General features: G+C 40.8%; 1 protein-coding gene across 1 annotated transcript in view; it reads left to right on the forward strand.

Annotated features, from left to right (window-relative positions):
- CD44 (CD44 molecule (IN blood group)) overlaps positions 1-14,720 on the forward strand; it is a gene marked incomplete at both ends in the record, with an annotated part of 54,843 nt that extends 40,123 nt beyond the window's left edge. Inside the window, 3 exons of the mRNA XM_079536880.1 lie at positions 11,222-11,344; positions 12,562-12,640; positions 14,507-14,720. Of these exons, the coding sequence (XP_079393006.1) occupies positions 11,222-11,344; positions 12,562-12,640; positions 14,507-14,720 (416 nt within the window). The remainder of the gene's footprint in view (positions 1-11,221; positions 11,345-12,561; positions 12,641-14,506) is intronic.
- Between the last annotated feature and the right edge of the window lie 1,957 nt (positions 14,721-16,677).

Below are 16,677 nucleotides of genomic sequence, written 5' to 3' on the forward strand. Positions count from 1 at the left end.
GTAAAGCTAGTATCCGAAAATTGATAAATATTAGTTGTTGATGTCCCTGTGAGTGTACTGTTTGCTAGTTAATGACTGATGTGCTGTACTAAACAGTGCCATCTGTTCTTGATAATTATCAAACACTGAAGAGGAGATACACATTGTTGTTTGGGATGCTCTATCATGAAATTGAGGGGGAAAAAATTGAATATAGTCAATACATAAAATTCTGTGATTAAAATCTTACCAACAGGTCAGATTCTTCCAGATACTTTGCATTTCTTACTTACACATTAGTGGATATTAGTTTGATATTCAACCAATATGAAGTCATGAGGTTCATGAGTCAGGGAAATACTTTTGAAAGTCAAGGAGATACGCTGATTCTGAAAAGCATATGCTCAGTTTGAGGAAGGATTCAATCCTATTGGTGACAGTAGGCAGCCTTTCTAAACATAAACGATAATGAGAAGAAAATCTGCTTTACTTCTCTTTGCCATTAAATGTAGTAGACATGTGAGCAAGGCCTGTCATAGAGACAAGAACCGAAGAGGAGAATAATATGAGAAATGGATCTTTATGTACTGACTTCATAATTGCTTCACCATCATCATAACAGCTATGGTCTCCAATCATGGGGCCAAACAGAATGACTCAGCGCAAGACCCATTGGTGTATCCAGATTGGGGCAAGGAAGATTATTCCACACAATCCACTATAATGGATAGAGTTATTCCTTCCAGAGAGAGTAATCATGAAAAAGAGTCTTCTAATACAGGTACTAGTCATAACATCAATGATGCATATTTCATCACTTCTGTCTTTCAGATATCTTGTCTTGGAAAGCTATTGCATGACTTAGAAAGAAGGTAGCTTACTGATGTCCTTAAGTCTGTGACAAAGATTACAAAGCGACTCATTTTCTCTGTGATCTGCCTGGATGGTGTTGAGATATAGGATTTCAAATATGTCTTTCTATAAAACTTACAAGTAACAAGATAATTCTGTTAGGAAAACTACTCTTACTACTGCCATAAACAGATGTTCAAATAATAAATATATTCCATAATTTGTAACTATTCATATAATCTTGAGCAGCAAAGGAGCATGAGTGGTTGCAGAAAGGCTTCTTTACTGCCAAGAATGATAACTGCAAGGTAAAATGCTCTGTAGAATAATTTGGTAATGACACTAACATTGAGGATCTGTGATCAGAAAGAGAACTGGTCCAGAAATTCCCCTGATTGCTTCCTCCATGTCCTCTCCGTGTGCCCACTGTCTTGGGAATCTTTTGGATTAAGATATGAAGTGCACTGACATTAATATTTCAAAATGTAGCAATGAGGATGTAAAGGGGGACAAAACATTTTCTTCCTCTCTTTTGGTATGAAAAGAGTAGCCGTGTTTTAAAGGGAGGAGAAACTTGAATGTGATGGGGATGAGAGGGGCACGTATTGAATTCACAGCTGATTCAACCATCGTCATAACAGCTCTTGCCACACCTGATGATGGTGCTCCACATGAAGACCCAACTCAGCCAACTCTGCCTTCAGAAAACGAAGCAGCACGGAGCACTGAAGGCATCACACATTCCACTGATGCCCCTGGGGGTCCAGTTCTCCTTGGGCTGGATCCTGCCAGTACTGACGAAGCTGGTGAGGAATCTCTGCTCACAAGTACCAGTAAGAATAATGGATCAAACTCATTTCTCACACAGCGTGTGAAATGAGACGTTATTTCTTCTGAAATTGACGACTTCTACTCTCTTTCTCATCTTTGGGTCTACATTCTTCTTGTGCACTTGCAGTGCAAAATTTTGTGGCGGGATCTGATCTGCTGTTAGAGTGCCCTTCTGCACATGGCGTAAGGGTCTCCTTGCTGTTGCGTTTGGTGGTTTCCGTTCTTTGCTGAAGCATGTTTCTGCAGGGGCGGCCTCTTGTCTTTTCTGCCTGTCACAAATTTTGGTGACCCTGAATTTCCAGCCTCATCCTCCTCTCCTGCACATCAGTGAGATCAGGCTTGGTGTGCTCTGGTGACACGGTCGGTGTGGTGGAGGTGCTCTGTTGGGGTTAGCTGGGTGACTTGCTCTTGTGACTCAGCAGTGACACCGTCTCCAGGGAGTGTTGTCCTGGTGGTGAGGGCAGGGCAGTCACACAGGAACCGTGCCCTACACGTTCTGTCTTTAATTCCTTGCACCTCCTTGCCTGTGCAGAACCACTGCAAATCTGGCTGTGGTGTGGGCGCTCACTCCTGAGTTACAGGATCAGGTTTCCTGCTGTGGTCTCTTCTTCTGAAGGTCTTCCCTCTCCACCTGTCACTGGCATATATGGATACAGCCAACATCTTCCTACAATGTGGCAAGCACGTGCTACTTAAGGGGTCTCAAAAGCCACTGACAATGTGGAAGGAGAAGGGGAGGCCTTCATGCCTTCTCTCCTGCCATGCTTTCAGCCAGGCGGCAGGACATGCTTTCTGGTGTGCTGTGATATAGGTAGGAGGGAAGCAATGTGGGTGGAGGTTTGGTTGGCCTCTAAAGCTGATTGTGCCATCGTCCCGGCAGTCGCAGCATCCACAGATGTTTTCCACCCAGAAGAAGCCACCAGCAGGCCCCTGGCACCCAGCACTCAGCCTGGAAGTGAAAGTGGACAAGCAAATGCCACAGATGGCTCTCATGTCAGTTTGATACCTGGAGTTTTTCCAGACATTAATGATCATCTTAACCCATTACCGACTCATCTTTCCACTAGTAAGAATTGCTATTTAATTGAATTTTCTGTATGGCAGAAAAAATACAGATAGTCTTGAGTAGAAAATGAGTGTTACTGAGTTATAGAAATTTTTTTCTGCCAAGAATGATAACTGCAAGGTAAAATGCTCTGTAGAATAATTTGGTAATGACACTAACATTGAGGATCTGTGATCAGAAAGAGAACTGGTCCAGAAATTCCCCTGATTGCTTCCTCCATGTCCTCTCCGTGTGCCCACTGTCTTGGGAATCTTTTGGATTAAGATATGAAGTGCACTGACATTAATATTTCAAAATGTAGCAATGAGGATGTAAAGGGGGACAAAACATTTTCTTCCTCTCTTTTGGTATGAAAAGAGTAGCCGTGTTTTAAAGGGAGGAGAAACTTGAATGTGATGGGGATGAGAGGGGCACGTATTGAATTCACAGCTGATTCAACCATCGTCATAACAGCTCTTGCCACACCTGATGATGGTGCTCCACATGAAGACCCAACTCAGCCAACTCTGCCTTCAGAAAACGAAGCAGCACGGAGCACTGAAGGCATCACACATTCCACTGATGCCCCTGGGGGTCCAGTTCTCCTTGGGCTGGATCCTGCCAGTACTGACGAAGCTGGTGAGGAATCTCTGCTCACAAGTACCAGTAAGAATAATGGATCAAACTCATTTCTCACACAGCGTGTGAAATGAGACGTTATTTCTTCTGAAATTGACGACTTCTACTCTCTTTCTCATCTTTGGGTCTACATTCTTCTTGTGCACTTGCAGTGCAAAATTTTGTGGCGGGATCTGATCTGCTGTTAGAGTGCCCTTCTGCACATGGCGTAAGGGTCTCCTTGCTGTTGCGTTTGGTGGTTTCCGTTCTTTGCTGAAGCATGTTTCTGCAGGGGCGGCCTCTTGTCTTTTCTGCCTGTCACAAATTTTGGTGACCCTGAATTTCCAGCCTCATCCTCCTCTCCTGCACATCAGTGAGATCAGGCTTGGTGTGCTCTGGTGACACGGTCGGTGTGGTGGAGGTGCTCTGTTGGGGTTAGCTGGGTGACTTGCTCTTGTGACTCAGCAGTGACACCGTCTCCAGGGAGTGTTGTCCTGGTGGTGAGGGCAGGGCAGTCACACAGGAACCGTGCCCTACACGTTCTGTCTTTAATTCCTTGCACCTCCTTGCCTGTGCAGAACCACTGCAAATCTGGCTGTGGTGTGGGCGCTCACTCCTGAGTTACAGGATCAGGTTTCCTGCTGTGGTCTCTTCTTCTGAAGGTCTTCCCTCTCCACCTGTCACTGGCATATATGGATACAGCCAACATCTTCCTACAATGTGGCAAGCACGTGCTACTTAAGGGGTCTCAAAAGCCACTGACAATGTGGAAGGAGAAGGGGAGGCCTTCATGCCTTCTCTCCTGCCATGCTTTCAGCCAGGCGGCAGGACATGCTTTCTGGTGTGCTGTGATATAGGTAGGAGGGAAGCAATGTGGGTGGAGGTTTGGTTGGCCTCTAAAGCTGATTGTGCCATCGTCCCGGCAGTCGCAGCATCCACAGATGTTTTCCACCCAGAAGAAGCCACCAGCAGGCCCCTGGCACCCAGCACTCAGCCTGGAAGTGAAAGTGGACAAGCAAATGCCACAGATGGCTCTCATGTCAGTTTGATACCTGGAGTTTTTCCAGACATTAATGATCATCTTAACCCATTACCGACTCATCTTTCCACTAGTAAGAATTGCTATTTAATTGAATTTTCTGTATGGCAGAAAAAATACAGATAGTCTTGAGTAGAAAATGAGTGTTACTGAGTTATAGAAATTTTTTTCTGCCAAGAATGATAACTGCAAGGTAAAATGCTCTGTAGAATAATTTGGTAATGACACTAACATTGAGGATCTGTGATCAGAAAGAGAACTGGTCCAGAAATTCCCCTGATTGCTTCCTCCATGTCCTCTCCGTGTGCCCACTGTCTTGGGAATCTTTTGGATTAAGATATGAAGTGCACTGACATTAATATTTCAAAATGTAGCAATGAGGATGTAAAGGGGGACAAAACATTTTCTTCCTCTCTTTTGGTATGAAAAGAGTAGCCGTGTTTTAAAGGGAGGAGAAACTTGAATGTGATGGGGATGAGAGGGGCACGTATTGAATTCACAGCTGATTCAACCATCGTCATAACAGCTCTTGCCACACCTGATGATGGTGCTCCACATGAAGACCCAACTCAGCCAACTCTGCCTTCAGAAAACGAAGCAGCACGGAGCACTGAAGGCATCACACATTCCACTGATGCCCCTGGGGGTCCAGTTCTCCTTGGGCTGGATCCTGCCAGTACTGACGAAGCTGGTGAGGAATCTCTGCTCACAAGTACCAGTAAGAATAATGGATCAAGCTCATTTCTCACACAGCGTGTGAAATGAGACGTTATTTCTTCTGAAATTAATGACTTCTACTCTCTTTCTCATCTTTGGGTCTACATTCTTCTTGTGCACTTGCAGTATCATAAACTGTTTTATAATCCTGTTGCACGTTAACATCTAAATAAGAAATTCTATTCATCAAGAACGTTCTTCCCTGGGCATCCTTTTTCTTATGCCTTCCAGGTCTTCACATGTTGATTTTAGTGGGATTTCATTCTTAGAAAAGATTGGTTTTAGAGTAAATGAATCATATGCTTAATAGCAGGTATTTATACCCATTCACTCTTGCTCTTGCTATTGTCACAGATGACATTAGTACTGTAAATTTAAAAAAAAAACAACACAGTGTTGTTCATGAAGATCTATGAGTTTTTGCTCCTAAGTTTTGTAAGTTAACCTATTGAAAAGGCCTGAATATTATCCTATTGAATTATCCCCTATCACAACACTGGAGCTTTACTCTAAATTTTTGTTTGTTTAATGATGAAGTCTTGATATTGTAGTGCTTTGGAAATTTTTCATCCCTTGTATTTTCTTAAAAGAGTAACAAATCTGCAAATAACCTCTATGGGAAAAAGTAATATTTATGCTTTCCCTTTTCTTCTACACCTTCGGTTTTCTTCAGGATTACTTTAACTCTTGGGCTATAAAAAATGAAGTTTGCATTGGCAAAAGACAGCATGTTTCTCCACTTCCTCCTTTTGTTTGCTATGCATGGAAGGGATCACGTGAAGCTTTATCGTTTATTTTCATCAGCATGTTAAGCTTTATGTGGTCTGACAGATCAATTACAAATACAAAAACCCAAATAGGATTTGAAAATTTACTCAAATACTTTCAAACAGGTCATTGAAATTTTACTGTTATGTAATGATGGGAATCATAATATTCATTTTATTTTAAAAATAGCATGATTTATTTCCCTCTTAAATAGTGATTACTAGATATTTTCAAAGATAACACTGTAGGCTACAGTTTTTGGAAATTAATGTTTTGGTTTCTCATTTTACTTCATAATGTTGAATTTCAGTGGTAAATTTTTCATCACTATTGATGTTTATTACTGAGATTGTATTTTGTGGCATTTAGATATTCTTCAAGTGCATCCAATTAGGCTGTGCTGCTTCGTAGCATGCTTTTGTGACATCCTTATTCCTTTACATTGACAATAACCTCTTTAGAAAAAGAGCACTGTCTTAATGATGTAGGAAAGATATTCATTAAGTAGTTCAATTCCATAATCCTCCATGTGAATTCATTTTAAGTTTCCTAATGGGAAATGAGCACACATTTTTTTATGATTATCTCATGGAAAAGTAGAAATGGACAAATAAATGAAAAGAAAAAAAAAAAAAGGACTTTTTTTAACATGATGATATTATCAGTCTTAAATAGTTAGGTCTAAATAGCTGCTACTTAGATTTTGATAGATTTGCATGCTTGAAAAATCACTAAAATTTTGGAAACGAGTATGTAACTCTTAGAGTGTTTGATAGAACAATAGTAAAGGAACAAAAAAGTAAAAATAATGAACGATCCAGATCTTTTTCTTTGTCCTACTTTTTTTTTTTTTTTCCCCTAACTCTATTCTCTACAGAGACTAATGAAGGAAAAGGTAGAACTTGATAAATGAAATAAAGAGAAAAATTGATAAGGTAGGGATATGTAAAAACCTTTGAAGTTAACTTAGCCATCATCACATCACAACAGTCACAGACTCCAGTGATGTTCTGAAACCAGAAAATGTAACCCAAGAAGTGTGGACACCTCGAGTCATTGACACAGCACTTGCCACATCTGATGATGGTGCTTTTCACGAAGACCCAACTCAGCCAACTCTGCCTTCAGAAAACGAAGCAGCACGGAGCACTGAAGGCATCACACATTCCACTGATGCCCCTGGGGGTCCAGTTCTCCTTGGGCTGGATCCTGCCAGTACTGACGAAGCTGGTGAGGAATCTCTGCTCACAAGTACCAGTAAGAATAATGGATCAAGCTCATTTCTCACACAGCGTGTGAAATGAGACGTTATTTCTTCTGAAATTGACGACTGCTACTCTCTTTCTCATCTTTGGGTCTACATTCTTCTTGTGCACTTGCAGTGCAAAATTTGTGGCGGGATCTGATCTGCTGTTAGAGTGCCCTTCTGCACATGGCGTAAGGGTCTCCTTGCTGTTGCGTTTGGTGGTTTCCGTTCTTTGCTGAAGCATGTTTCTGCAGGGGCGGCCTCTTGTCTTTTCTGCCTGTCACAAATTTTGGTGACCCTGAATTTCCAGCCTCATCCTCCTCTCCTGCACATCAGTGAGATCAGGCTTGGTGTGCTCTGGTGACACGGTCGGTGTGGTGGAGGTGCTCTGTTGGGGTTAGCTGGGTGACTTGCTCTTGTGACTCAGCAGTGACACCGTCTCCAGGGAGTGTTGTCCTGGTGGTGAGGGCAGGGCAGTCACACAGGAACCGTGCCCTACACGTTCTGTCTTTAATTCCTTGCACCTCCTTGCCTGTGCAGAACCACTGCAAATCTGGCTGTGGTGTGGGCGCTCACTCCTGAGTTACAGGATCAGGTTTCCTGCTGTGGTCTCTTCTTCTGAAGGTCTTCCCTCTCCACCTGTCACTGGCATATATGGATACAGCCAACATCTTCCTACAATGTGGCAAGCACGTGCTACTTAGGGATCTCAAAAGCCACTGACAATGTGGAAGGAGAAGGGGAGGCCTTCATGCCTTCTCTCCTGCCATGCTTTCAGCCAGGTGGCAGGACATGCTTTCTGGTGTGCTGTGATATAGGAGGGAAGCTTCCCTTCACCAGGAGGGAAGCAATGTGGGTGGAGGTTTGGTTGGCCTCTAAAGCTGATTGTGCCATCGTCCCGGCAGTCGCAGCGTCCACAGATGTTTTCCACCCAGAAGAAGCCACCAGCAGGCCCCTGGCACCCAGCACTCAGCCTGGAAGTGAAAGTGGACAAGCAAATGCCACAGATGGCTCTCATGTCAGTTTGATACCTGGAGTTTTTCCAGACATTGATGATCGTCTATATCAATTACCGACCCCTCATTCTCCTAGTAAGAACTATACATTGCCAGTGTTCTCATTTATCCATCTGTCTGTTCTTGTTTTTTCAATGATGATTTTCTGAATTTGTTTGTAGTATCCCTTAATTTTCAGTTATACTTCTAGTGTATTTTGCTTGCATTTTTTTTTCCATTGTTATTTTTTATAGACATTTTTCAGTATGTTTTTAGTCCTCATTTAAGATGGAACTGAGGGGAATATTTTCCTCTCTGAAGCAGAATACTTGTCTCAAAAAGGTGATAGTAGTGTTTTGGAGATATTTTTCTCTTACAGTATGTATCTGTATTTTGTAACACTTCTCAAAAAATGAAGTATAAGCTTTCTCCTTATGCCCGTAAATACACGCTAGCATTTTGACTTCCTTTTAAATGGACAAATGGACAAATGACTGCTGTGTAACCCAACTATCTGTCACTTTTTCAGCCGTCCTCAATCCCTCTGCGTAGGTTAAACATATATCAGAAATTTCTTGTGCAAACTTTTTTTTTCCCCGATTATATATCTGCATATCTGCAGTTGGTATCATGGCAATGACTGAGTTGTAACCAACATTTTGTTTGTGAACAGTTTATTTAAAAGGTGTTATTCATCTGGTAATGTTAGTGTAATGTTAGTGTAGCTAATGCTTTACTTGTTACCCTACAGATACCTTTTTCTTTTTTGTCATTTGCTATTAGAGCAAGGAATGAAGGGACTTTTCCTTATTCCCAGATTTTCCATACAGATCATCATTCTAACAGCAATTTTTTTTTTTTTCCCAGAAGCTATTTCTTTCTCATACTGATCTAAATAGTGCTTTCATGCACTTTCCTGGAAGTTAGTGGAATTGTGCCAGGGTAGATTTTGGCCAATGCTATGTGGTTATTCTTTACAGTTAAGCACAATAATGTACATATATATATTTAACATTATAGAGCAGATAGTTTAAAGATAATTCTATTGTTCCTAATGACTGGGAGTTAGAATTTGTTTCCAGTGAATGCAGTCATTTTGAAAAATTTTAGCTAGAAATGGAATTTAGAATGTAGGCTAAACGTTCCTAAGTTTGCATAATTTCTCTTTCCACTTTTACCCTGGCATAGCTCCACTCAATTTTGTGGAGTCTACTTAAATTATCATTAATTAATGTTAATTCATACAAGTGGAATTTGTCCTTTTTCTTCTTCAGAATTTGATATTGAGTCAACAATATCACTCTTATCAAAGCTGCAAAAATTATAGTATTTAGACATAGATACAGCAATATAAATGCAAAATATGTATTTGCATTTTATTGGAAAGATAATCCTATTTTAATATCTGTTTTCTACTACAACAAATTAATTTCTTGGCACTCACTGCCCTATCACTTAATTAAGCCAAGCAGCCTCTATGTAGCGTGCAGACATTACAGTTTGAAAAAATGTTTGCTACTTTTCTGCTTTGAGCATAGAAAACCTGTATGGATTGCTCTGGAGGCCTTTTTCAAAGTGAATGCCCTTTTTTTCCCCTGCTTATCTACTCTTTGTGCTTTTTATAATTGCAGTCTAAAGGAATTACTAGTATTGCTGGGTTTTTTTAAGGCTCATTTTTTGAAGGACTGTTTCATTTGTATAGCTGTAATGGAATGAAAAAGTTTCATTAATATATTGGCTTGCTCTAGCTGTAGGCTTCTTCCAAACAAACGAATGGTGTCACGTACTGTACTGCTTTCTTTCAATTTCTCTTCCTCCACAGCAGTTTTAAAGCTGTGGTCTGACATCGCCCTAATGACTGATCTTTTGTCCAAATGTCACAGTGGAATAACAGAACAGTCCACTGAATGAATCAAAAAATAACTGTCAAAAAGAAGAAAACCCAGTATGTCATCAAAACAAAATGTCAGGGCAACTGAGAGCCCTCCCTGCCCACTGCAGGCACCTTCCTCAGAGACGAGACACCAGGGGACACGGCCAAACTCTGCTTCTCCTCAGCACTCAGGAGAGGGGAATGGTGAATGTAGCAGTTCTTTTAGCACAGGAGTCTTTAATGTTTTTATAAGGGGTTTTGTGGTGGAAAAGCTCTACCATTTCTCAAGGGTGACATAAAGCACTTTAAAAAGTATCCACTGAAGTGCCAGTTAGGCAAGTCAGTACAGTCCTCTTGGTCTGCTTTCTTGTCTTGTTAGATCAAGTCCTCTAGTTGCTGACTTAGTGCTCTGTCCGTTGGGATGAGCTATCGCAGAACAACTCATCAGTCAAAAAGTTACTTGTTAATAATAATGAAAACATCTGGAACTTCATGAACTACTTGTTGGCTACGCTCAACAGAGGGGAAAAATGTGCTTCTTAGTTTGTATTTGCCAGCTGCTGTTAGGAAATGAGATCAGAAAGGCTGGACAGAGGGGAATTGCAATACGTGCTAAAGAAAAAAACTTTGCAGCTGATGGTGTCTAATTTGCTTTATCAGGGTCTGAAAGAGTTCAGAGAAGTGTAGATCTGTAATGTTGTTTTCGTACTGATAACACAGTTGTAGTCCCACATGAAACACTGTATACAAATAATTTTAGACGTGGAATACCCCTATGCCAACAATATGGCCCAGAAATATTACTGTTATCATGTAAGATTTCAGGCCATGTAACTGTCACAGGAAATACATGAGACTAGCAGAACTCATTTGGATTTAATCACAGAATCACAGAATCACAGAATTGTAGGGGTTGGAAGGGACCTCCAGAGATCATCGAGTCCAACCCCCCTGCCAAAGCAGGTTCCCTACACCAGGTCGCACAGGTAGGCATCCAGGCAGGTCTTGAACATCTCCAGAGAAGGAGACTCCACCACCTCCCTGGGCAGCCTGTTCCAGTGCTCCGTCACCTCACTGTAAAGAAGTTCTTGCGCATGTTTGTGCGGAACTTCCTATGCTGCAGTTTCCAGTTTTTTGGTGTCATCTTTCTAGACATATGTATGTATTTTTTTTTTTATAATGAAAATCATAGCTTTTGTACCTCCCTGTGAAATACTCCATAAGGATATCTGGACTAACAGATGGTTTTGTTCTTTAGAGTCTACATCCAATATAGACAGTGATCAGGGACCATACAAGGGAGACAGTGAATCTACTCCTTTCCCTGGAGAGTCCACAACAACAACTGTAAGATCGCAACCAAGCTCAGGCCAGGTACCAGGTAGGTTTCCAAAGTCATATATTTTAATAATATGCGAACAGAATGATGTGAATATGAACTGAACAAAAATGTAGGTCAAGTATGGTTATTCTGGTTTTGTTCTGAATCAGGTAACGTTCAGCATTTTCACTAGTAGTCTGAGAAATGGAGCATGTTGTAACTCATAAAATACTCTAGCAGTATCTAGATGAGAGAAGTCGTGTTTTGGAGAACAGGATTTAGAGATAAATAATCTTGATACTTTGATATGCAATCAGACACAATTTGGTGAAGGTAGATGTAAAGTATCATATATGTGAAAATGTTCAGTGAAAAATATAGCTGAGACAAGCTTTGCAGAAAAAGGCTTGCAGATTAAAATGGAATAGAATAGAAAGAAGCCAACACAGTGATACAGTTGCAAAAGAATGCAAATATATTCTGTGACATATTAACAGTAAAGTGATTTTTAAGAGAGAGAAAGCAATTATCCCACTCAGTGTAGATCTGGCAAGTCCAGAGCTGAGGTACTGTATTCAGTTCAAGGCACTGAATCATACAGAAACAACAGGGAAGGGCAGAAAGATAAAGTCTGGTAAGGTAACCATAGCACGACCTGCATAAAGAACAGGGTACAGGGAAAGTTGCCATGAAATCTCCATTTTTAAAAAATCTAAGAGCAAATGAAACATTTGTCAGGAGTGTTTTTATTCACTCTGTTTCACTGGAAACAGCTTATGTGATCTCCCTTCCAGTTTTACCTCCTTATGATATTGCAGTTCCTTTTTATTTTTTAGAATTTGCCCTACAAATGCTCCTTAACTTAAGGTTTTAAATGACAAAATGAATGTAGGCATTCCACTCAAACCTTCAATTCATCCTACTTTTGCACCTAAGATTGCAGTTGTCTCAGCCTTTTCTCTTGCTCTTGAAATAAATCAGTGATACAACAGCTTTACATCTATGTCAGCCAAAGTGCAATTCTTATATATGATGACATTGGACAGGCATTTCATCACAGTAGGCCTGGGCATAGATGAGCACTTTTTTTGGCCACATAGGCAACATGACTGATGAAAATGTATTTCATTTGCAAAGAAGAAATTTGCAAAATGAGCAAATATCCACTTAAACTAGAAAAGAAAGTATTACAGTTTGAAGAATGCTTGAGTGTCCATGAAACTCTGAAATTGCATGGGATGGATTAACACATTCTTCTTCCCTCCATCAACCCCCAGAATGGCTGATCATCGTTGCTGCTCTCCTGGCACTGGCGTTGATCCTCGCAGTGTGCATCGCCGTTAACAGCCGGAGGAGGTAAGGTACCCTGTACTTCTTCAAACACACTGAAGTGTGATGGGGGGGATAGAAAGAAGCACTGACACAATATAGTTAGAGACCACGTGAAATAAGAAAGATATCGGGCACATGGCGAGACAGAAATATCTACAGCTTTCTTTAAAGTTAAGTGGCTCTGGAGTTGCACGCCCTGAACAGCACGGCTTATTGATTTATATCTCACTCTGCTATGCCTATAAAAGCAGAGGCTGCCTTTGTTTCCTTCCTCATACCCCAAGTCACCATAGAAACAGACAAACAGGGCCAGGATGACTAATTATAGATTGCAACTGACAAGAACTGAAACGGTCTCAACGCTAAAAATTATGTCCCAGATGCTGCGAGTGGAAAACATCTCTTATGTAGAGCTGCCATGCAGCTGGGAGTGAGACCTAAGGAGAGACTGTGAGCATGGGTGGGTGCGTGTGTGTGGATTCACAGATTAGACCTTAGCAGCGTGCACTAATCCCTGTGGGGAGCAATTTTTCAAGCAGGGGCGTCATCTAGTATGCTTGAAACAGGTGGAATGTTTTCTCTCACTTTAGCAGGATCGAAATAACAAGAGATTCGTTTATTCTGATAAGTGCTAACCTGCTGCAGGGTTAGCTGGGCAGTGAGGTGGGAATGTTCCAAGCATTCAGTTATTTAAAAATGAGAACTACGTATTTGTTACAATATGAGTAAGGCAGCAATCTCAAGTACCTACACAAAGCAATTGGTCCTTCTCAGTGGATTGCAAATTGCTTCATCATAGTGTTTTTGGTGTAGTGAGTTTTTTTATTTTTTTATTTTTTTAAATGTTTAATGGCTGTTGTCTTAATTAAAAACTGATGTTATCTTAAAACAAAGCAAAACCAAACAAATTGCCCAAGGTTCAGTGCAGGGCAGTTTACTTGTTTATTTATGTCTTTATTATTCCTCGTGTTGCAAAGAAGACTGCCTGTGTATGGTGTCTGTTGCCAAAAGAGTTAGAATCTCCACGCAGAGTCCCACATTTAGGCACTCACTGTCATTTCAGGAAAGAAAAAAAAACTTGCACTTTTAAAAGCCTGTGTTCCTTCTGCATTTCATGGTTGCAGAGCAGGAATGATTCCCAAATGTGTATCCAACATTTACACAGCAAATTGAACTGCTTTGAATAAAATAACCCTCAGCTATCAGTCAGTAAGCATGAATAACAGTGATACTTAACTGCCAGATTAGTCATTCAGACAAAACCTGCTTCACTGAAAAGAGAACACTTTTACAGTACAAATTTAAAACTTGGTGTCCGTCTTAAGAGAGCTGTGCTGTGTACATTCAGTGAACACTCAGCTGTTGAATCTTGATCCCGAGTCTGGATTTGGAACTATCCTGTCTGTATAGTGGGATATATAAATAGTACATAAATATGGATATACCCAAATCAGAAAACCATCTCCATCTTCCAGCAGTGCATCTTAGTCCCCTCTCTAGGAACAACAGATACTGGGTAGGCTGATGTAATGAGCTGCAATCCTACCCATGGCAGAGAGGTTGGAACTGGATGGTCTTTAAGGTCCCTTTCAATCCAACCATTTTGTGATTCTGTGATACTAAGTAGACCAGTGTGCTCCTGTAAAGTTTATGCACATAAATGCTGCATTTTTTCAAAAATAAAATATGCAACACGGAGAAACTGTGCGCTTTGCTTTGCATAGGTTTGCGCTAGCAGACACAAGTTTCATTTCCAGAAACATTTTCCTAAATATTTACTTGAATTTTTCGTATTACTTATATATATAGTATATATAAATATTTACTTGAGTTTTTGTATTTCCATTATTCTCCATTTATGGTACTTATATTCTTTTTATTTTGATCTAGATGTGGGCAGAAGAAAAAGCTAGTCATTAATAATGGCAAAGGTGCCGTGGAGGACAGGAAGACAAGAGAATTAAATGGAGACGCCAGCAAATCTCAAGAAATGGTGCACCTGGTTCACAAAGAACAGTCAAATGACCAGACGGGAGCATGTGACGAATTCCTTACCGTTGATGAAACACAAAATCATGAAGTTGACATGAAGAGCGGAGTGTAGCGGTACAAAGTCACCAAATAGATCAGTGCTGGGGAAAAGTCAAAATCACACGGACCTTGGGCAGGAATTCTCAGATGCACTGTGCTACTGATGTCTTTTGAACACAATTAAGCTTAAGTTTTTTCTTCATTTTTAATTATTTTAACATGATGTCTGAGTTACAAAATTGACATTTGCTTTCTGAAATGAGCCCCAGGTGTTGCAGTCAGTTCCCAATTCCTACACAGAGGGCACTTACTGTGTCCTGGGCATGTGGCATGTCATTGTTCCCCAGATGCAGTGCCTTCGCTGTGCGGAGTTACAGAAGCATCCAGTTGCTCCATCTTACAGGCATTTAAGGTACTAAACTTATCGTGGTACAACAGTAAGTGAGTAACAGATGTCAAGAGCCAAAATAAAAAGGGCTTAAAACAGAAGTGCCTCCTATGCAATGCCTAACCCAGCAGAATTCACCAGCAATGCCTTCCAGCCAGGAAGAGTGGTAGGTGCACTCAAAGTCTGCCAGTAAAAGCAAAAAGTGACATTTTGTAATGATTGATGACTTGGTCTGTAACAAGAGAAACCCAGAAGGACAAAGTTTATTTATCTCTATTTTAAAATGTCTGCGGACATACAGCAAGTTTTTTTGGGGAGGGGGAACAAAGGGAGGAAAACATGAGCTGATACATAATAAAATTCTTTGTTATCTTAACAATCTGTACATATATCCTTGATTTTCTGAGGTGTCCGTTGCTTTTCCCCCTCCCTCCTTCACGGATTACAGTTCATGTATGTTTTTTAAGGAGTCAGTTAGTAAAGCTAATAAAGCAGTATGACCCCAGCTCTATTGTGCAAGCACAAATCAAGCAATTGGAAGTCATCAGAAATGATGACAGCATTTTTGTTCCTGAAGAATAGGTCTTTCTCTCTCCCTGCTCCATTTTAATAGGAGATGCAGTTTCTCCCATAACTGTTGTATTGCACCAGTTTGCCAATATTTTGAAAAGTTACTTTTGTATGATCTTGCTCACTTCTGATTTGTTTCTTTTTCTTTTTCTAGTCAAAAATGCCAAAGGAAAAACTGTTTTTTTTATTGATAACAGAAGTTGAAATTTTACAGGAAAGATCAATGAAATTTTAAGGAAACCCTCCCAGTAATGTAATACAGTAAAATAGCTGCATCTGCATTGTCATAAACTTTTGTCTTGTCCTTCTATGTCTGTTATGTGAAGTATTTGTATTAAGCAATGATGCTGTGCATTATATTGATATGAACTGCCAGAAAGAAAATTATTTACTACCAGTGATCTGTGCTATTTTTAAGAAAGCATATTGGAGTGGAGAGTACCTTCTAATTGGGCTGCCTCAGAAAAATGCAAGTAAAAAGACCGGAGATCACTGCAAGCAGTGAGGTCTATGTTGGCTGGTATGGGGAATGTTTGGTAAGAGATGTTCAGAGGTATCTGCTTCCTGACCACAGCATCTGCACTGGAAAATGTTCTGCTAACACAGGTTACTTTATGTTCTCCATCTGATGCAGTGCAGAGGATGGGCTTTCAGCTCGCCACATACTAACATAGGCTAGCAGTGATCTTTACTGGGACACCAAGCACAACAAAAACTGTGATCATGGTTCTCAGTTTAGAGCCCTTCAGCAGCTTCCCAAGCATTCCACTGAGTTGCTCAGAGCCCTGGTATCTGCAGGCAGACCTCCTCAGGGAAAATGTGCACCTGGGCAAAAGGTCCCAAGATGAGGTGTGATTTCAGTGTGCGCATAGGATGCTTTCTGACTCTGTATGTCTCATCTATGAGCAGTCCAAGAGTGCTCAAACAAGGTGAAGTCAATAAGGACAAGGTGACATACGCTGTCAGTACATGGGGCCCGTTGTTAAACCTCTCAGCCAACCATAAGCACATATTTCAACACTGAGCTGTGCTGTGCAAAGTCTGTTGACAGTCTGCATTGGTTTTTGTTTAA

Source organism: Tetrao urogallus (genome assembly GCF_951394365.1).
Source record: "Tetrao urogallus genome assembly, chromosome: 6".
In the NCBI taxonomy this organism is placed as follows: Eukaryota; Metazoa; Chordata; class Aves; order Galliformes; family Phasianidae; genus Tetrao; species Tetrao urogallus.